This window comes from Hylobates moloch, unplaced genomic scaffold (genome assembly GCF_009828535.3).
Source record: "Hylobates moloch isolate HMO894 unplaced genomic scaffold, HMol_V3 SCAFFOLD_1, whole genome shotgun sequence".
NCBI lineage: Eukaryota > Metazoa > Chordata > Mammalia > Primates > Hylobatidae > Hylobates > Hylobates moloch.
The window spans coordinates 3,765,084-3,786,793 of NW_026652276.1; the positions used below are offsets into that span (position 1 = coordinate 3,765,084).

Here is a 21,710-nt window from a genome sequence, read left to right on the forward strand (position 1 = left end):
GGGACCTGGATGGCGTGAAGTTAAGAGTCACGCATCGAGGATGGACTTGAGGGGATCTGGAGTAGAGGATGGGAGGGCATTGAGAAATAGGGCCAGAGATGAGGGACTCTAAGTGGGCGTGGAAACGCAGGACAGATTAATTCAAGATCTGTTTAGGCCGTTAAATAGGAATTGGGGCATGAGGGACAGGAAGGAATCAAGGATTAGACAAGTGACTGGGAAGATGTTAGTGCCTTTATCTGGGTAAGAGGGAACACGGGAGGGGGAAAGATGATGGGTTGAGCTTTGGACATGTTGAGTTGTCTGTGAGACAGTCACAAGTGTAAACATCCACCATTCAGGTGTCCTGCCAACCATTAAGAAAAGTCAGTTGTGAAAGTGGTAAAAATGAGCAAAAATCCCTGAACTCTCATAAAGCCATCCTACCATCACTTTTGTTTTTGTTTTTAATTTTTTTTGGCATAGTAGTGTCTAACTTTGAGCCTTGAACTATGCCAGGCAGTGTTCTAGGTATTTTCCGTGTGTTCACTAATTTAATCTTGATGATTAACCCAGTCTGGTAGGTATTTTTATATGAGGAATCCAAGATACAGAAAGGCATCTTGCCCAAGTTCACACGAGTAGTAGTTGGAGCCAAAATTCGGTTTCAAGCATGCTTTGCCAAGAGGTTGAATTTTAATTGGCTTTTCATGGGCTTTCTCTATTTTATGTCCTGTTGGGGTCCAGAATAACTTGACTTTTCCAGCACAGCAAATCTGCACATTTCTGGACTCATTCTCTCTCATTCTTCCCTATAAACGCAGCTCATTTCTTGCCAAATGCAGCCAATAGCAAAGGGCCCACCAACATTTAAGAAGCAAATGGATGCACAGGAGCATGAGAACAGTCAAAAGAGATGGAAAGGAAAGGGAATTGAGAAGGAATGTCAAAAAAGCCAAGAAGACAGATAATAGTGTAAAGTGTGGCTGAGAGGCAATCCGAAGTCTACTGTGCGTACCAATTAGGAGGCACTGATAAACTAACGAGAGGCATGGAAGTCGTGGGAGAGGCATGGAAGTTAGAATGCAAAGATGGGACATGAAAAAATGAAGAATGCAGTCAACTCTTAAAACGGTTGAGAAAGGAGGAATTAAAAAGGCGTACAAGGCTACAGGCAAGCTGGGCGCGGTGGTTCACGCCTGTAATCCTAGCACTTTGAAAGGCTGAGGTGGGCGGATCACCTAAGGTCAGGGGTTTGAGACCAGCCTGGCCAACATGGCAAAACTCCGTCTCTACTAAAAATACAAAAATTAGCTGAGTGTGGTGGTGCATGCTTGTAATCCCAGCTACTGGGAAGGCTGAGGCAAGAGAATCACTTGAACCCGGGAGGTGGAGGTTACACAGTGAAGTTGAAACCATGCCACTGCACTCCAACCTGGGCAACAGAGTGAGACTCCGTCTCAAAAAAAAAAAAAAAGAAGATTAAGAGCAAATAGAGACTGAACATGTTCATAGGCTAAAGGGAAGTAGCTAACAGGACATGCAAGAAAGAGGAGCCAAAGTCCTGGAGGAGATGACGGGGGATGAAGTGAAGAGTAAAGGTGGCTAGGGAAGCTGATAGGCATGGGGAGAATTCATTCTCTAAATCTGTTTGGAAGGCCGTAAGGATAGGAGCCCAAGGACAATGGACAAGGTGACGATTCATCCCAAGCACTCCTTGGGTCACTTAGGCAGCAATAAGGTTTGTGTTTCCAGGTGAACATAGTGAGTGTAGTGGTGGAGTCAGACAAGATAGTGTCCAACATGGCTGGTGATACCCAGAAAGAACTGAGTACAAACATACAGAAGCCCAGGTGCTGAGGTAGCCCAGCTGAAAACAGTTTAGGGTGCAACATGCAGCAGCAGCTACCACCATTCCAAGTATACTGGTCACACATGCAACAGATGACCTACCAAGATGTCTCTAATACAAACACAAGTGCCCCATAGTGGCAACATTTGAGGAATGCCATCTCCATGAAGATAGTGAGAGGTGACAGCGTGCTGGCAGCCCTCGCTGGCTCTGGGTGCCTACTCTGTCTGGGCTCCCACTTTGGCGGCACTTGAGGAGCCCTTCAGCCCACTGCTGCACTGTGGGAGCCCCTTTCTGGGCTGGCCAAGGCCGGAGCCGGCTCCCTCAGCTTGCAGGGAGGTGTGGGGGGAGAGGCACAACTGGGAACTGGGGCTGCGCAGGGCGCTTGCGGGCCAGCTGGAGTTCCGGGTGGGCGTCAGCTTGGCGGCCCCGCACTTGGAGCGCTGGCTGGCCCTGCCGGCCCCAGGAAATGAGGGGCTTAGCACCCAGGCCAGCGGCTGCAGAGGGTGTACTTTGTCCCCCAGCAGTGCCGGCCCACCGGGGCTGCGCTGGATTTCTCGCCAGGCCTTAGCTGCCTCCCCGCGGGGCAGGGCTCGGGACCTGCAGCCCGCCATGCCTGAGCCTCCCCAGCTCCCTGGGCTCCTGCTCAGCCGGAGCCTCCCAGACGAGCGCTGCTCCCTACTCCACGGCAGCCAGTACCATCGACCGCCCAAAGGCTGAGGAGTGCGGGCACACGCCGCGGGACTGGCAGGCAGCTCCACCTGCGGCCCCGGTGCGGGATCCACTGGGTGAAGCCAGCTGGGCTCCTGAGTCTGGTGGGGACTTGGAGAACCTTTGTGTCTAGCTCTGGGATTGTAAACGCACCAATCAGCGCCCTGTCAAAACAGATCACTCGGCTCTCTGTAAAATGGGCCAATCAGCAGGAAGTGGGTGGGGCCGGATAAGAGAATAAAAGCAGGCTGCCCCAGCCAGCAGTGGCAACCCGTTGGGGTCCCCTTCCACACTGTGGAAGCTTTGTTCTTTCACTCTTTGCAATAAATCTTGCTGCTGCTCATTCTTTGGGTCCACACTGCTTTTATGAGCTGCAACACACACCGCGAAGTTCTGCAGCTTCACTCCTGAAGCCAGCGAGACCACGAACCCACCGGGAGGAAGGAACAACTCCAGACGCGCCGCCTTAAGAGCTGTAACACGCGCCGCCTTAAGAGTGAAGGTCCGCAGCTTCACTCCTGAGCCAGGGAGACCACGAACCCCACCAGAAGGAAGAAACTCCAAACACATCCGAACATCAGAAGGAACAAACTCTGGACACGCCACCTTTAAGAACTGTAACACTCACCGCGAGGGTCCGTGGCTTCATTCTTGAAGTCAGTGACACCAAGAACCCACCAATTCCGGACACAATAGCACACGCACCAAATAGAATTCTCACCTAAGGGAAAAAGTTAATAGAGCTATCAGAGTAGGTCTCCAATACAGCAAGGTCTTGAGACAAATGGGTATTTTATTAAAAAAAAAAAAAAAATAGGCTGTCATGAAACAAGAACAAACAATGAAAAGAGATACTGGACATTAATAATTGAAGTTTAAAACCTCAATATGAGTTGTCAGGTGTTGGGGGAGGAAAAGATGCATAGGCAGAGAACAGAATTTTTAGGGCAATGAACTATTTTGTATACTATAATGGTGGATACATGTAATATATTTGCCAAAATTCACAGAAGATACAACACCAAGAATGAATCCTAATGTAAACTATGGACTACGGGTGATGATGTGTCAATGAAGGTTAATCAGTTGTTAACAAAAGTACCACAGTGGATGTTGATAGTGGAGGAGGTTGTGTACATGTGCACAGGCAGGGGATATACGGTAACTGCTCAATTTTCAAGTGAACCTAAAACTCTTCTAAAAAATAAGGTTTATTGTTTTTTTTTTTTGAACCCCCCAATAGATGGGTTGAAGAACAGATTAGGCATAGCTGAGGAGTGAATTCGTGAACTGGCCCTAGGAATTCTCTGATTATTGCTCAAAAGGATAGAGATGGAAAATATGAAATAAAATCGTCCATTGAATACGGTGATTCTCAAGTAGGGGTGATTTTTCCTTCCAGGGGTCCTTTGGTCATATCTGGAGACAATTTTGGTTGCCATAACAGGAGCTGTGTTGCTTCTGGGCTGTAGTGAGTGAGGCTATTTATACTACTGAGCATCCCCCACAATAAATTATTAGCCCCAAGTGTCGCCAGTGCCAAAGGGGAGAAACCCTGATGTGGTTCCACGTTTCCATTTGGTATCATTTCTTCTGCCAGAGGACTTTGTAGTGCTAGTCGGCTGGTATGCTTCCCTCAGCTTTTGTACACATGAAAACTTGTCATTTTGCCTTCATATTTGATATGTTCCTTAGATCTAGAATTCTGGCTTGAGTTTTTTCTTTCAGCACTTTAGTTACTTCTCCAATATTTTGCTTGTATTGTCTGCATGAGACATCTGTTGTCACCCTTATCTTTGTTCCTCTATATGTTGTCTCTTTATTTCCTTCCTGCTTGCTTTGAATATTTTGCTCTGGCCAGGCACAGTGGCTCATGCCTGTACTCCCAGCACTTAGGGAGGCAGAGGTGGGAGGACAGATGGAGCCCATGAGTTCCAGACCTGCCTGGGCAATATAGTGAGATCCCATTCTTCACAAAAAATTTTAAAAAGTATTTAAAATATTTTGCTCTGTCACTGATTTTGAGCAGTTTCATTATGAGACTTCATTATGGAGTAGCGTTCTTCACGCTCTTGTGCTTTGGGTTTGTTGACCTTTTTAGACCCATTGGATTAGAGTGTTTATCAATTTGGAAAATTTTTTCTTTTCAAATATTTCTTTCTCCCCTGCTTCTTTGGGGATTCACAATTACGAGTTATCTCACAGCTCATGAAGTTCTTATGGGGGGAGAGGTTCCCAGTTTTTCCCTTTATTTTGGATTGTCTTTGTGGCTCTATCTTGAAGTCCATGTTTCTTTTGCAACATATAAGCTGCTGTTAAACCCATCCAGTGTCTTTCTCTATTTTTTTTTTTTTAGATGGAGTCTCTCTCTGTCTCTTAGGCTGGAGTGCAGTGGCGCAATGTTGCTCACTGCAACCTCCGCCTCCCGGGTTCAAGTGATTCTCCTGCCTCAGCCTCCCAAGTAATTGAGATTACAGGCATGCGCCACCACGCCCAGCTAATTTTTGTATTTTTAGTAGAGACAGGGTTTCTCCATGTTGGCCAGGCTGGTCTCAAACTCCTGACCTCAGGTGATCCCCCTGCCTTGGCCTCCCAAAGTGCTGGGATTACAGGTATGAGCCACCGAGCCTGGCCTGTAATATTTAATTGAATGCTAGCCATAGTATATTTTCTCTGGTGGGTATTTTTTATTTTTGTAGACAAGAGTCTTGCTCTGTCACCCAGGCTGGAGAGCAGTGGCATGATCTCAGCTCACTGCAACCTCCTCCCAGGCTCAAGCAATCCTCCCATCTCAGCCTCCCAACTAGCTGGGACTACAGGTGCATGCCACCACACCTGGCTAATTTTTGTATTTTTTGTAGAGATGGGGTCTCACCATGTTGCCCAGGCTGGTCTCCTGTGCTCAAGCCATCCTGACCTCTGCCTTAGCCTCCCAAAGAGCTGGGATTACAGGCATAAGCCACCACTCCTGGCCTGGATATATATTTTTAATTCAAAATTTTATTGAGATCATTGTAGATTTACATGCAGATGTAAATAAATGAAAGATATCCTGGCCGGGCACGGTGGCTCATGCCTGTAATCCCAGCACTTTGGGAGGCAGAGGCAGATGAATCACCTGAGGTCGGGAGTTCGAGACCAGCCTGACCAACAAAAATACAAAAATACTCTCTACTATATAAAAAACTATACAAAAATACTGTCTCTACTAAAAATACAAAAAATTAGCCAGGTGTGGTGGTGCATGCCTGTAATCTCAGCTACTTGGGAGGCTGAGGCAGGAGAATCACTTGAACCTGGGAGGTGGAGGTTGCAGTGAACTGAGATAGCACCATTGCACTCCAGCCTGGGCAACAAGAGTGAAACTCTGTCTCGAAAAAAAAAAAAAAAAAAAAGAGATCCTTTACCCAGCTGTCCACAATGATTAACATCTTGAAAACTACAGTATAACATTACAACCAGGGCCAGGCGATGTAGCTCACGCCTGTAATTCCAGCACTTTGGGAGGCCGAGGTGGGTAGGTCACGAGGTCAGGAGTTCGAAACTAGCTTGGCGAATATGGTGAAACCCCGTCTCTACTAAAAATACGAAAATTAGCCAGGCGTGGTGGCGGGTGCCTGTAGTCCCAGCTACTCGGGGGGCTGAGGCAGAAGAATCACTTGAACCCGGGAGGCAGAGGTTGCAGTGAGCCGAGATCACCACTGCACTCCAGCCTGGGCAACAGAGCAATACTTTATCTCTCTCTCTCTCTCTCTCTCTCTCTCTATATATATATATATCTCACAACCAGGATATTGACATATTGACATTGATACAATTCATTGTTTTTCCCCAGCTTTACTCATTTGTGGGGTGTTTAGCCCTATGCAATTTTTTGATGTGCACATTTGTGTATCCACTACCACAATCAAGATACATTTCCGTCATTACAGGGATCCTTGTATTAGTCTTAAAAACAAATCCACCCCCTCCTCCTGCCCATTCCTGTCTCTAACTCCTGCCAGCCACTAAACTCTTGTGTTTCTAAAATTTTGTTTTTCCAAATGTGTTATATAAACAAAAACATACAGCATGTTACTTCTTCAGATTGTTTTTTTTCCTCAGTGTAATTCCTGGAGACTGGTCCAAGTTCCAGGGTATGTGTGTACCACAGTTTGATTAACCATTCACAGGTTGAAGGACACCTGGGCTGATTCCAGATTACAGCTGTTATAAATAAGGCGACTATAAACATTGGTGTAAAGGTTTTTGTGTGAACGTTAAGTTTTCATTTCTCTGGGATAAATGGTCAAGAATGTAGTAGCTGGGGCATACAGTAATTGCATGTTCACTGTAATGACTCAGCAACTGAAATTTCCAACTATGACTGCAGATTTGTCTGTCTCCTTTCAGCTCTATCAGTTTTTACTTCATGCGTTTTCCGAGTCTGATGTTGGTAAAGGCACATGTAGGACTGTCTGGTGGTGAATCTTCTGTTATGTAATATCCGTCTTTGTCTCTGCCAATTTTCTTTGCTCTGAAGTCTAAGTGATCAGATATCAATATAGTCACTGCTGCTTTTTATTAAAAATTAAATTCCGCATATCTGTTTTCATCCTTTCAATCTACAAATGTTTTTTAATTTGATGGGAGTTTCTACTAAACAATATAATTGAGTTGTGCCTTTTAATCCACTCTGCCAATCTTTGACTTAAGAGAATTACTGATATGTTAGCTCTTAAATCTACCGTTTTGTTTGTTTCATCTGGTTTTCGGGCCAGATCTCTTTACTTGCCTTCCTTTGGGTTACCTGAACAGTTTTCAGTATTCTGTCTTGATTTCTTTATACTGTTTTCAAAAACTGAGATATAATCCACATACCATAACCTTCACCCTTTTAGAGTACACAATTCAGTGGATTTTCATCTATTCCCAAGGTTGTGCAACCATCACCACTAATTCCAGAATATTTTCAACACCCCAAAAAGAAATAACTGTGCTCATTAGTGTTCATTTTCCATACCCTAGCAACCAATAAACTTTTTTTTTTTTTTTGTAAGATGGAGTCTTGCTTGTTGCCCAGCCTGGAGTGCAGTGGCTTGATCTCGGCTCACTGCAACCTCTGTCTTCCGGGTTCAAGCAATTCTTGTGCCTCAGCCTCCCAAGTAGCTGGGATTACAGGCGTGTGCCACCACGCCCAGCTAATTTTTGTATTTCTAGTAGAGACAGGGTTTCACCACTAGCCAGGCTCTTGTATTTAGGTCTTTAATTCATTTGACTTAATCTTTGTATTATAATATACGACATGAGGTAAGAAAAGACAATTCTTTCTACCATTGAATTGTCTCAATACTCATCAAATATCGATTGACTGTAGGCCAGGTGCAGTGGCTCATGCCTGTAATCCCAGCACTTTGGGAGGCCGAGGTGGGTGGACTGCTTTGAGCTCATGAGTTCGAGACCAGCCTAGACAACATGGTGAAACCCTGTCTTTACAAAAAATACAAAAATATCAGCCAGGCGTGGTGGCGCATGCCTGTAGTCCCAGCTACTCAGGAAGCTAAGGTGGAGGATGGCTTGAACCTGGGAGGCCAGAGGTTGCAGTGAACTGAGATCGCACCACTGCACTGCATCCTGGGCAACAGAGCCAGACCTTGCCTCAAAGAAAAAAAAAATCAATCGATCCAGTCAGGCATAGTCCCAGATACTCAGGAGGCTGAGGTGGGAAAATCCTTTGAGCCCAAGAGTGCAAGTCTAGCCTGGACAACATAGTGAGGCCCCTATCACTTGAAAAAAAAAACTCAATTGACCATAGATGTACAGGTTTATTTCTGGACTCAGATAATCTATTAATCTATACATCTCTCCTTATGACACTGTCTTGATTACTATGACTTTATAGTTAAGCTTTGAAATCAAAAAGTGTGAGTCCTCTAGATTTGTCCCTTTTCAAGATTGTGTTGGCTATTCGGGGCCCCTTAAATTTTCTCAAGACTGTTAGGATTAGCTTGAGAGGGTTTGCACTAAATCTGTACGTTTATTTAGTGTATTAGTCCTTTTTCATGCTGCTGATAGACATACCAGAGACTGGGCAATATACAAAAGAAAGAGGTTTAATGGACTTACAGCTCCATGTGGCTGGGAAGGCTTCACAATCATGGTGGAAGGCAAGGAGGAGCAAGTCACATCTTACATGGATGGCAGCAGGCAAAGAGAGAGATTGTGCAGGGAAACTTCCCCGTATGAAACCATCAGATCTCATGAGACTCACCCATCACCACAAGGACAGCATGGAAAAGACCTGCCACCATGATTCAATTACCTCCCACCAGGTCCCTCCCACAACACGTGGGAATTTAAGATGAGATTTGGGCGGGGACACAGCCAAACCATATCATTTAGGGAGTATTGTCATCTTAACAATATTAAGTCTTGCAAAACAAACACAGAATGGCTTTCCATTTATTTGTCTTCCGTTTCTTCCAGTGGTATTTTGTAGTTTTTGTCTCTAAGTCTTGTTTCTTTTATTAAATGTATGACTAAGTATTTTTTATGTCATCACAAATGGAATTGCTTTTCTTATTTTCATTTTTAGATTGTTCATTGCTAGTGATTACAGTATACTGAACTTACATATTACAACCTGGGAAAAGCAGCTTTGTCCTCAGTGAGCTCTAACTCAAGTCAAATACAGCCTTGCAAGTGGGGTTTTTCATGGAACTACAAGATTTGTTAAATGACACATTTCTCAGCTGGGCGACATGGCTCATGCCTGTAATCCCAGCCCTTTGGGAGGCTGAGGCGGGTGGATCACCTGAGGTCAGGAGTTTGAGGCCAGCCTGGCCAACATGGTCAAACCCCATCTCTACCAAAACTACAAAAATTAGCAGGGTGTGGTGGCGTGCACCTGTAGTCCAGCTATTTGGGAGGCTGAGGCAGGGGAATCACTTGAACCTGGGAGGCGGAGGTTGCAGTGAGCTGAGATCATGCCACTGCACTCCAGCCTGGGCAACATAGCAAGAAAAGGACACATTTCTCCAGGAATGAGGCTTTGAAGGATCTCCAGCCATGTTCTGCTCCCTCCAGTGGTGTCCAGGCTGTGCATTTGCACTGTGAATGTGTTTAAGGCTACTGTGGAGTTTGAGGATGTGAAAGAGGGATAGTGAGCCAGGCATGGTGGCTCACAGATGTAATTCCAGCACTTTGGGAGGCCAAGGTGGGTAGATCACCTGAGGTCAGGAGTTCAAGACCAGCCTGACCAACATGGAGAAACCCCGTCTCTACTAAAAATACAAAATTAGCTGGGCATGGTGGCGCATGCCTGTAATCCCAGCTACTCAAGAGGCTGAGGCAGGAGAATTGCTTGAACCCGGGAGGCAGGAGGTTGAGGTGAGCCGAGATCATGCCATTGTTCTCCAGTCTGGGCAACAAGAGCAAAACTCTGTCCAAAAAAAAAAAAAAAGAAAAAGAAAAAGAAAGAGGAATAGCGTAAGTTAAAAATGCCATAAACCTCTGTTGTTAATGAGATTTATATATTTTTCTTGAGTAAATGCTCTGGATTGCTTCAAGCCTATGGTTAATTTCCAGAGCTATAAAAAGGTGACTGATAATTTTTTACTAGTTTTGTTACTTTTATGGAAGAGAACATTTTAAGAAGTTTTTGGCTGGACGCGGTGGCTCACGCCTGTAATCCGAGCACTTTGGGAGGCTGAGGCAGGCGGATCACTTTAGGTTAGGAGTTCGAAACCAGCCTGGCCAACATGGTGAGACCCTGTCCCTACTAAAAATAGAAAAATTAGCCAGGCGTGGTGGCACATGCCTGTAATCCCAGTTACTCGGGAGGCCGAGGCAGGAGAATCGCTTGAACCCAGAAAGCGGAGGTTGCAGTGAGCCGAGATCAAGCCACTGCACTCCAGCCTGGGTGACAGAGCGAGACCCTATCTTAAAAAAACAAAATAAGTTCTTTGCCAATTTCACTGATATCATTTCTATTCATACTGTCTCTTAGTGTGTCTCTGTAGTTTCCTTAGTGGCTCTGGTATTACAATATACATATATGACTTATTAAGTCTACTAGTGTCAACATTTTACCACTTCTAATGAAATAAGGAAATCTTACTTGCATTTAATTTTATTCCTTTTTTTTTTTTTTTTCCCAAGACAGAGGGTCTTGCTGTTGGCCAGGCTGGAGTGCAGTGGTGCAGTCATAGCTCATTGTAACATCTAACTCCTGAGTTCAAGTCATCTTCCTGCCTCACCCTCCTGAGTAGGTATGACTACAGGCGTACACCACTATGACGGGCTAATTTTTTTTTTTTTTTTTTTTGAGACGGAGTCTCACCCTGTCACCCAGGCTGGAGTGCAGTGGTGCAATATCGGATCACTGCAAGTGCCGCCTCCCAGGTTCACGCCATCCTCCTGCCTCAGCCTCCCGAGTAGCTGGGACTACAGGCACCTGCCACCACACCTGGCTAATTTTTTTGTATTTTTAGTAGAGACGGGGTTTCACCGTGTGGGCCAGGGTGGTCTCAATCTCCTGACCTTGTGATCCACCTGCCTTGGCCTCCCAAAGTGCTGGCATTACAGGCGTGAGCCACCACACCTGGCCCCATGACGGGCTAACATTTTAGAGATGGGGTCTTGCTATGTTGCCCATGCTGGTCTCAAACTCCTGGCCTCAAGCAATCCTCTTGCCTCGGCCTCCCAAAGTGCTGGGATTATAGGCATGAGCCACTGCACCCTGCCCTATTTCCTCTACTTTTAAATATCATTGTGTTGAGCATCAGACAGCATGATTTTTAATTTAATCAACACATATGATTTATGAAGATTATCTTATCACTTCTTTTGTTTGAAGAACTTCCTTTAGCTAAACTTTATGGGTAGATTAACTAATTCTTCTTGTTTTATTTCATCCAAGAATGTTTTGATTTCACTCATTCCTGAAAGTAAGTTTTGCTATATATAGAATTCATGGTAGACAGTTATTTTCCTTTCAACACTTATAATGCCATGCCACTTCCTTCTGGCCTCCATGATTTCTGAGGAGAAATTCACTGCTTTCAAACTGCTGTCCCCCTATAGGTAATGCATTATCTTCCTCTGGCTGCTTTTAGGACTTTTTGTTTTCAGTTTTTAGATGGTTAACTTATTATTTGCCTTGGCATGGATTTTTTTTTTTTTTTTTGAGACGGACTTTCACTCTTGTTGCCCAGGCTGGAGTGCAATGGCGTGATCTCGGCTCACCACAACCTCCACCTCCCGAGTAGCTGGGATTACAGGCATGCAGCACCATGCCCAGGTAATTTTTATTTTTAGTAGATACGGGGTTTCTCCATGTTGGTCAGGCTGGTCTCAAACTCTTGACCTCAGGTGATCCACCCGCCTCGGCCTCCCAAAGTGCTGGGATTATGGGCGTGAGCCACCATGCCCAGCATCTTGGCATGAATTTGAGTTTATCCTGTGTGGGGGTCACTTAGCTTCATCAATCTGTGTTTCAGTCTTTCCATAACATTTGCAAAGTTTTCACATTTATTGTTTCAAATACTCTTTTAGTCTTATTCCCTTTCTCCTCTCCTTTTGGAACTCAATAGGAAATGGAATCTTTTGTCATTGTTCCATTGAGGCTTTGTCCTCTTGCATTCCCCCTTTTTGGTTTTTCTCTCTTCGGATTTGGTAAATTCTATTGATCTGTCCTCAGATTTGCTGATTGTATCTTCTGTTATTTCTACTCTACTATTGAGCTCATCCAGTAAATTTTTAAATTTTCTGTCACTGCACATTTTAGTTCAATAATTTCCACTTGGTTTTCTATAAGTTCTCTAACCTTGTAGAGATATTCTATTTTTTTATTTGTCTCAGAACAATTCATTATCAGCTTTCGAAACATTTTTATGATGGGTACTTTAAAATACTTATTAGAAAATTCCATCTGATTTAACTCATGATTAGTGTCAGTTTATTGTATTTTCTTATTTAAGTTGCAATTTTCCTGGTTCTTGGTATGATGAGTGATTTTCATTTTTATCTTGGATATTTCTATTATGTTAGGAGATTGTTAATTTAAATCGCTGTCATGAACTGCCTGACATCATGTCTGAAAGCCTGAAAAGCCATAGATATTGTTGGGTTTTTGCTTATTTCATATAGGAGGGTAGATCCAATCCTTGTTACTCAAGCTGCAAGCACAAGTTCCCTCTGTCCTTTCTGTTATCTTTCTTCCGATGGCTTTTGTCTGTTTTCTTCTGCATTCTGGGAGGATTCCTCAAATTTGTCTTCACATCATTGATCTACTTTCTCAGCATCAATTCTGCCCTTTGCTGTGCACTTTATGATGATGACTTTAGTTTCCTCATCTAGTTCTTTTACAGTTTCATTCTGTTTCCTTTTCACTTTGGCCTATTGCCTACTTAGGGCTTTTTTAGTCAAAGGTGCAATTTACTGCATGTTCCTAAACATGTGGATTTTTCTTCCCTAAAAGATTTTTTTTGATTCTACACTTCATTTCCAAAATCATGTTTACCCTTAGAATCTCTGGGATATTACTTCTTCTTTTCTGCAGCATTTTCCCACAGGCTTTACTCAAGCAAAGTAAACTCTGCTCAGCCTTGACATCTGTCAGCTGATGGAAGGGCAGTTACCTTGCCTGGGTGGTGCCAGACACCATCCTCAGCTATTGCCTGGGCTACTAAGTGCACCCAGCTCCTGGTTGACTGCCACAAGCAGGCTTGCAGCTGGTGTACTGTGCTCTTAAGCTACTACATATTTACTCAACAGCCAAAAATCACATTGTAGTAACCTACTCAGTTACTGCAGCTGGCTAAGGCCTGTACTCCAGATGCTGACTCCTGGGAGAGGCAGGAATACATATGTGAGTAAGTGCAGTCCACACCCTTGGTGCTTCTGGAAGCTTGGGAAAGACAAGGATACTCAGAAAGTGTTCGTCTACCTGTAAGAGCAGGAACAGCTTCATAGCAGTGGCACCATATGAACTAACTCTTGAAGGAGTCCCAAGAGGGAGGCTGAGTGTCTTGGAAGAGTGGACCTCATCTCAGAGCATGTAAGCACTACTTTGAGGCCAGGGTCTTCAGGGTAGTGGCTGGCAGGGTGGACAGGGGCCCAGTGACAATGGGCTCTGTATGCCAGGCACAGGAATGCTTATTCTGAAGGCAAGAGGAAGAGGTGGAATGGTCAAAGGTGTTTCAGAAACCTCTGTGGCAGTAAAGTTGAGAGGATGTGGGTGAGGAGGCCATCCCCACGGGTTTTAGTCTCACCTGGATGTCCGGCCAGCTCTTCCACATCCCACTGCCCTTCCTACAATGACCATGGTTTCTGTCACATGCCACTGTGATTGGTATGGCAGAGCACACAGCCATGTGAGTGGGATCCACAGAGTCACTGGGCTCCACCTGTGTCTCCTGCTCTATCTGGAGCTCCTTGCCACAGCATTCCCCAGGGAGACAGGTTTTCTCTTTCCAGACTAACTTGAGGTGGAAACCTCTTAGGAATAGGAAACAAGGCTACTGACCCACAGGGCTGCACCCAGCTACAGCTCCTCCACCTCACCATGGGAGGAGAGGAAAGGACACAGGTGAACAGGGTCACTGAGGTTGGAATACATATTTTTAGAAAGGGATATCTGGTAATATCAATGACTGGTTTGAGACAAAGTAATCTTCTAACATTAGGCATCAGGAATGACATACGAGTGATGGGCTGCTAGGAACGTCATGAGGTTGCACACTGAGGTGATGAAAACCCAACACTGAAAAATGCAACAAATACAGACAGAGGAGGCCTTATAGGCCACAAGAGCATCACCTGGGTATCACCTAATTATCAGAGAAGGGGAAACACCCACACATGAACTGTGGACCAGAGGCCCAAGGAAGAGACAAAATGGAAGTGCTAAGCCACTACAGCTACTATGTAAGTCTCTCCTGGTTACTGTGCCTCCCTGACAAGTATTTACCCCAGTCGGCTGTGCATGGAGGCCCTGTTCACAGGTGTTCTCTTCCCCAGCATGGGGAACTCTTGGAGTAGGCACTGTCATTTCCATCTGGCCTTGACATAAGCTTAAAAAAAAAAAAAAAAAAAAAAAAAGCAGTGAATATACTGGAAGAACTCTGGCTCAGTGAATTTGCCAATGAGAATCAGCAAGGCCTAAGATGAATTTTTTGAAGTGATCATTCAGTTCTTTATATAACTGTGTGAACAAACAGACATTCTTAACAATGCAGGGTCCCCAAATGCTCCCATCAGTGGGTTTCTTGAAGAACTTTATTTTTTCAAACCACAATTCTTTCAATAAATAAATTTCTGTAACCTATGGAAACTTGGGGTAAGAGAGGTGGCGTAGATAGGTAATATAGACACCTCTGAACCAGCCCCTCTCAGCTGTTCAATATTTTTTATTTTAGGCAGGGCTATAGGAGGGAGGAAAGAGGGGAGTGACAGGTTTTCTCATTTTTCAAATTATTCTTTGGCAAAGAACAAGTTAAACATTTTACTAATACTATATATCAACATTTTACTAGACTTATTTTATGAAGAATAGTGCACGTGTAGCAAACTTGAATTTCCAAAGCGAAACATATGGATAAAAGTGAAGGCCAGGTGCGGTGGCTCACACCTGTAATCCCAGCACTTTGGGAGGCCAAGGCGGGCAGACTGCTTGAGCTCTGGAGTTTGGGACCAGCCTGGCTAACATGGTAAAACCCCATCTCTACCAAAAATACAAAAAATTAGCTGGGAATGGTGGTGCATGCCTGTGGTCCCAGCTACTGGGGAGGCTGAGGTGGGAGGATTGCTTGAGCCCAGGAGGTGGAGGTTGCAGTAAGCTGAGATCACACCACTGTACTCTAGCTCCAGCCTGGGTGAGACAGTGAGGCCCCATCTCTAAAAAAGAAAAAAAGAAAGTGAAAACAATCCTGAATTGGTGGTTTACATCTTCTTGTTGGAATTCTTACATGAAAAAACACAATCTGCTTGATTTGATCATTGGGAAAAAGGGCGATGTTAACAGGAATATGTGACTTATTTTGAAAATCTCTTAGGGAATAAGAAGGTTCTACTTAACAAATGTAAATCAGAATGCACCAGTAGTGCCGTGGGTTTTACAGAAGAAACTGGAACTGATTTTTCACAGCAGTTCTTTAAATAAGTGGGGCTGGGAAGCGGCAGCAGAGCAACCCCAGGAACAGCAAGTGGGGTTTGTTCACTGAAGACTGTGACAGATTTTTGTGATCACCACCGCCTGGGAGTTTGCCCTCTGGGATTTTTTCTTTTTTGGGGGTCTAGAATCCAGCAGAAGGGCTATTCAATCTTTCTGCTGCCATAAGAAAAAAACATGCTGGGTCTATCACCAGATGGCCTCTGAATGGGGCTAGGACTCTGCTGAGACTGGCTTAGCTATGAACAGTTATGTTCTACACCCCACAAGGTCTTTCCAGACAAGTGTGCAAGTAACTAGAGACATGAAAATATGCACAGGTGCTTTGAATCATGTAAACTGCCAAATACAAAGGTACATGATCCTTTAAAAGAACGGACATTCACAATGTTTCAGCTCCTGAGCAGCCTCTCAGGCCTCTCGTGCTTGGAGACGAGGGCAGGTGAAGACAACCCTAACCCAAGACACTGGCTCCCCGTGGTCCATGGTGGAAACACCACAGATGACGAGTCGTGGGAGAAAAGGCGACGGGCACAGCTGAGATCCATTTTCAATATCTGAATAATACTCTTGCCTTGGCTCCTTAGTAGAGACTGCAAAGGGATGGTCACCTGCTGGTGGTTATTTAGGGGAAGATCAGAGGTAAGATGTGAGGCTTCTTCTGAGAGGCTTACCCTGGAAGTGTTTCCTTCTAGGAGTGCTTGAAAAACATACAGCTCATGCATCAAATTCTAAGCAATAGTCAGAAGGACCCTCTGGAGTCCAGCCAAGAACCAGGATTCAGGAAGCAAAGGTTCTGGATGTCCAATTGGATGTCAGAGCTTCCCAAGAGCTTCACTTCCCCAAGGGCCTGCCCACTCTCACCTATTTCCAGGACTGGCCTTTTGGCCGAGTCTAAGGATTCCCATTCCCTGACAGATCAGAAACCACCAACTAGTACCCGGTTGGTTGGGGGCACATGCGCTGGAGCCAGAAATGTGAAATGTGACTTTGGCCTGTGAAAGTGGGAGGGGAACGCCAAGAAGTAAAAAAGTCTGGAAGGAAGCTGGGTCCCACAGTCACCCAACAGATCCCAAGGGCCCCACTGGCCAAGGACCCAGGACAACAACAGCTGCTTACTGCGATGGGCTGCATCTGAGTGTGCTCCTAAGATGCGGTGTGTGTGCAAAATATCTCTGGGGGATTTCCACTAGACAGAAGCGGATGATTCAGTTATCTGGACATTTTGAAAGAATTGCTTAATCCCTGATGAGCAAAGTGTTTTTCTACTGTGCAGATACTTTGATGTCAGAATAACTGATATTACCACTTTCAGTGTGGTCCAGAGGGCACACTGTCTTTCATGTACGCTGCATAAACGTTTCCACTGGACAGCAGGCGTTTCTCCCACAGAAGTGCTCTTCCGAAAAGTCCTGCATCAACACCTGCACCACCAGCTGGGGAACTCCAGGGAGCGGGAACAACTACTATGGGATGTGCCCTGACTTGGGCCTGGGACTGGCACCAAGCAGAGAACCTCATTTCCTGGGTCACAGGGGGCAGGAATTAGCTGCTGGCCTCCTGCCCTGCCTAGAGAGGAAGCCTAGTGCTCAGCTGGCAAGTTCCTCTGACACTAGGCAGAGGAAAAGTGTGAAGCTGCAGCACCTCCCTCTCCTAGGCCCTGAGAGGTGGGGATTAATGTGTCTCCTGGACAAGCCCTGAGCTCCTGAGATGCCATCATTCTCTTTATCCAATCTCACCCTTCCTGCTCTGTGTGGCCCATTAGCCAGGGGCCACCCTCAAGTCTAAAGGGTGCAAAGAGGAAGCAAGGCCTACATTCCTCACCTGCTGGGTCTCCGTGACAGACGGATCTCACAATCAGAGATTCTATAAATTAAGAAAAACAAACTAAACCCAGTAGATGGCAGACGGGGAATCCAGAGGTCTAAGGAAGCTGGCAGTTAAATTTGAGAGTGTTAGGCAGGCAGCAAATGAAACTAGACATACATTTATTTTGCGTTTGATTTCACTGGTTCAAATGTCTACATGCTGGAGTAAATCCACTTGCCTCTCTTCAGGGCTCTTCCTCTGCAGTACATGAACCTGGCCAAGGATGGCGTATGCCACTGCTGACTCCTGGTCCTCCAAGGCCTAAGAAGCTCACCCCACCGGCAGGGCCTGGAGCCATAGCAAACTGAGAAGAAGGCCACAGGCACAGTCTCAGTGACATCAGACATTGGGCTGATTCCTGAGGCATTGCTCCTGTCTCCCAGGACAGCAGGGTCTGGTGCTCTGATAAGTAGCTACCAGGGCACAATCACATGACCACTGCAGAAGCATCAACCCCAGCTGGTCCAGGCTCCAGCCAGTTTCCTCTGGGCAGCATGTTAGAATGGGCTCCCTGCCTTTTTTTTTGATCATCCAAATCTAGCTTCAAAGGGCTCCAAAACGTCCTCACCACATCTGGACCTGAAAGCAACAGCTGATTTTTAAGAGTCAGATTCTCATTGCATTTGGACAAAATGAATAATGTGCCTTTCATATTTTCTTTGTATTTCTCTTCAATACTTGCTTGACCCAACATCTTTCTGTCTGCTCTATACAATGAAAATACAAACTAAATGAGAATAGAAAAAATAATTAAAGCATTGAATTGTACAAATTACAAATCTGTTCCAAAATATACTTACATTAAATAAAATACGCATTTCAATAAGAGATCTACAGTGAATGACTCTATGCATTCTGGGAAGCTTCACAACATCTAGGCAGGGCCAACATTCGTGAAAGAAGCTAAGAGACTTTGCATCCAATCACAGTTTGTAGCGGGTATCTTATTGCCAATCTGCGAGTTACACTGAACATATCATTAGCGTCGCTTGTGCAGAAAACCAATTTTGTTTGGGAAAAGGGAAAGCAAGCTCTGGCCTCAATTTTGAGTTCATTACAACTTCTTAAGAATTTCACCAACAGCCTATGCAGTACAAGTTCAAAAAAGTAAACATGTTAAGGTAAGCAGACAACTCTTCAGAAGCCCAAACACATTTTCTTGCTGTATTTATGTTGAATTCTCCATCTACAATGAGCAGTCATGAAGATGGTCTTCTTCAGGGCAACATGGTCACAGGACTGGGGCAATCCAGGGGACTGAGAGGGAGTATGAGGATGGGAGAGGGGGCTACCTCTTGCTGTTTCACGTTAGAGACAAACTGTAACACAGTCCATGGGCCTGCAATCGTCCCCTTTTATCATCTGGCATAACGTTTGATGTAGTCATCCACTTTATTCCGGAAGTCCTCCTGTGGAGTAACAGCATTGGGGACAGAAAGAACAGGAGGAGTGAGTGAGTGAGTGAAGCAGCGCTTCAGGGACAACTCAGACCCACCAGCACCAAGGCCCCCTGTGGTCGCCAAGGTGGTAGGAGGACCAGGACCTTGCGGAGTCTGACTGCCATTTCACCACGACCTGGGTGCCTACTGCACGCAAGAAACAGTGCTGGGTAGGCTGAGGGGGGAGCATGTGGAAGGCGTGAGTGGGAGGGACCCTAAGGGGGCACTTATCCCTCCTCATTTTCCAGATGGGGAAAGTGGAGCCCAGAAAAGTGTGGTCGAGGTCACAAAGCCAAGACTCCTTTGGCCACAATGGGTGTGAGCCACAGCTGCTGCTCTCAGGAAGACCCTTGTTTCTGGATTTGTCTTCCTAGAATGATTTCCCTGGATGCTGCTACCTATTTAAAATGTGCCTGCTCTTCACAGCCCATGTACAGCCCCCCGTCTCTTCTGGGCAGGATTACTACCCTGCCCAGAAGAGAGCTGGGTGTGCCACAGAGCTCCATCCTCATGCATTGAAATGAAGGTGGACAGTGACCAAAGGCGGTGTGGACCTAGGAATCACCCCAGGCCAGTATGGGTGGAACAATCTTCTCAGATCTGGGCCACTGTCAGGTTTGTCCCTGGATCTGGTCTCCCCAAGGTTAGGAGTAAAATCCCATGGGATTGTATGAGCCGTAAGAGTGACTTGGAGCTCTTAATCCTCTCACTCCTACAACACAGCTGCTGGGTCTCAGATGTCCCCGCAGGATCACACTGCTTCGGTCCCATCAATGCCATGCAGCCCCCACTGCACAGGGAACACAGCACAGTTACCACAGTTTTTAGTGGGCATGAGTTCCATTTCCTTAGCTAAGCCTCAGTCTTCCTGTATAAGCGTCAGTCTAACCTGTTTACTGATTCCACTGCATTATCCCGACACCTGGCAATGTGCAGGGCATACCCTGGCACTTGATGTATACCTTGCTGCTGCCGCGATGCCCTCTTGCAGGGGAGACCCTGCCTGGAGCATGGTCCTGGCCAGCTGGGCACCAGGTGCCTGCCCTCCTGCCACACCTTTACGACCCTTTCCAGGGTGGGCAAGTTCCCAATTTGAAGCTATGGATATGGTCCCATGACTTGCTCTGGTCTCAGGGTGAGAAAGTGGAGTGCTCTGAGTCTACCCAGGTGCCTCTGCCCTGCCATCTGCCCTATTTGTCTACAGGATGGCGTTTGGAGCCTCCCACATGGGCCTTTACTCCGCAACAAAGGGGGGCTGTGCAGAAACCCTGCCTGCCCTTTTACAAAACCTTCTCAAGGCCATTTCCACAGTCCCCAGAGCCAGACAATACTGGCAGCTCACAAGGACCCTGAAAAAGCTTACCGGATGTAAAATGAAGACCCCATAAATGCCCCTGCCTCTCCATGTTGTGGAGGACAAAAGACGCCATGTACTCTTAGTTGCCCTATTCACCTCGGTCAGCATAGAGCCCGACGTCCATGCCTGCAGCAGGCCCCATGCTCCAGCCTCTGCTGCCTCCCTCCTCCTCTCCTACTGCAAGGGACACAAAGCACAGGGCCCAAGTGAAAACCACAGACTTTGGAGCCAGATGGAGGTGGGTCCAAGTCCTGGGCTCTGCCTCCAGCGGGCTACTCAATCATGGCGAATCTCAGCTTCTTGGCAGCTGTGTCCTCAGCAGCAAAACAGGGATCATAATGGTATCCGCCCCAAGGGGCTGTCGTGAGAAACAAGTGCACTCTGTGTCAAGTACATGGAAGTGTGCCTGGCTTCTACTAATTCCATTCCTCTGACGTGCACCAGTCATAATGGCCTCTTTTCTCTGCCCTGAGCTCCACAGCACGTTCCTGCCTCAGGGCCTTTGCATTGGCAGCCAAGGTTTTCTGGAGTGCTCCTCTCTCACCACCCGGCCCTCTGTGGCCCCCTCTCCACCTCACATGCTGCGTTTGTTCACCTACTTTTTTTAATTTTCATTTTCATTATTATTATTTTTTTGAGATGGAGTTTCGCTCTTGTTGCCCAGGCAGGAGTGCAATGGTGTGATCTCAGTTCACTACAACCTCCGCCTCCTGGGTTCAAGCGGTTCTCCTGACTCAGCCTCCCAAGTAGCTGGAATTACAAGTGCCTGCCACCATGCCTGGCTAATTTTTTTATTTTTACTAGAGACGGGGTTTCACCATGTTGGCCAGGCTGGTCTCAAACTCCTGACCTCAGATGATCTGCACGCCTCAGCTTCCCAAAGTGCTGGGATTACAGGCGTAAGCCACGGCATCTGGCCATGTTTGTTCACCTATGCTCCGCCTCCTCCTGCCGGAATGTGTGCACCACAGGGACAAGGACTGTCATTCCCACAGTCATCCCGAGCACTTTGCACCTCCCCTGGGACATAAGTGGTCACCAGCCAAATAAGTGACGAACGAGTGGACATAAGGACGTGGCGCTCACCAGCTGTGACTATGACTCCACACGGAGACGGGGGTGGGGCAGCACTGCTTAGGCTTCATGTGGAGGCATCACTGTTTGGAGATTTTAGGTCCATTTTACTGGGGCTAAAAGTGTACCAGTTGCAAAGTCCTATTTTATACAAATCAGGAATATGAAATCTTATTTCATACAAAGAAAGGTAAAATGGAAGACATCTCTCCACCTGGAGCTATGGGAGTGCCCCTATTGCCATTGCTTTCTATCTGATAAGGCTTGGTCCACAAGGGC

At 46.1% G+C, this 21,710-nt stretch overlaps 2 protein-coding genes across 6 annotated transcripts in view; both read right to left on the reverse strand.

The window, feature by feature from the left end:
* SCLY (selenocysteine lyase) overlaps positions 1 to 3,232 on the reverse strand; it is a 42,167-nt gene extending 38,935 nt beyond the window's left edge. Inside the window, exon 1 of the mRNA XM_032753332.2 lies at positions 3,171 to 3,232. The gene's annotated coding sequence lies outside the window, so the exon portion shown is untranslated. The remainder of the gene's footprint in view (positions 1 to 3,170) is intronic.
* A 14,426-nt stretch (positions 3,233 to 17,658) lies between these two features.
* The window catches only part of UBE2F (ubiquitin conjugating enzyme E2 F (putative)), a 74,989-nt gene continuing 70,937 nt past the window's right edge, over positions 17,659 to 21,710 (reverse strand). For all 5 annotated transcript variants that reach the window (XM_032753358.2, XM_058436881.1, XM_058436884.1 and 2 more), the window contains exon 10: positions 17,659 to 18,970. In XM_032753358.2, the coding sequence (XP_032609249.1) occupies positions 18,920 to 18,970 (51 nt within the window). In that variant the 3' untranslated portion in view covers positions 17,659 to 18,919. The remainder of the gene's footprint in view (positions 18,971 to 21,710) is intronic.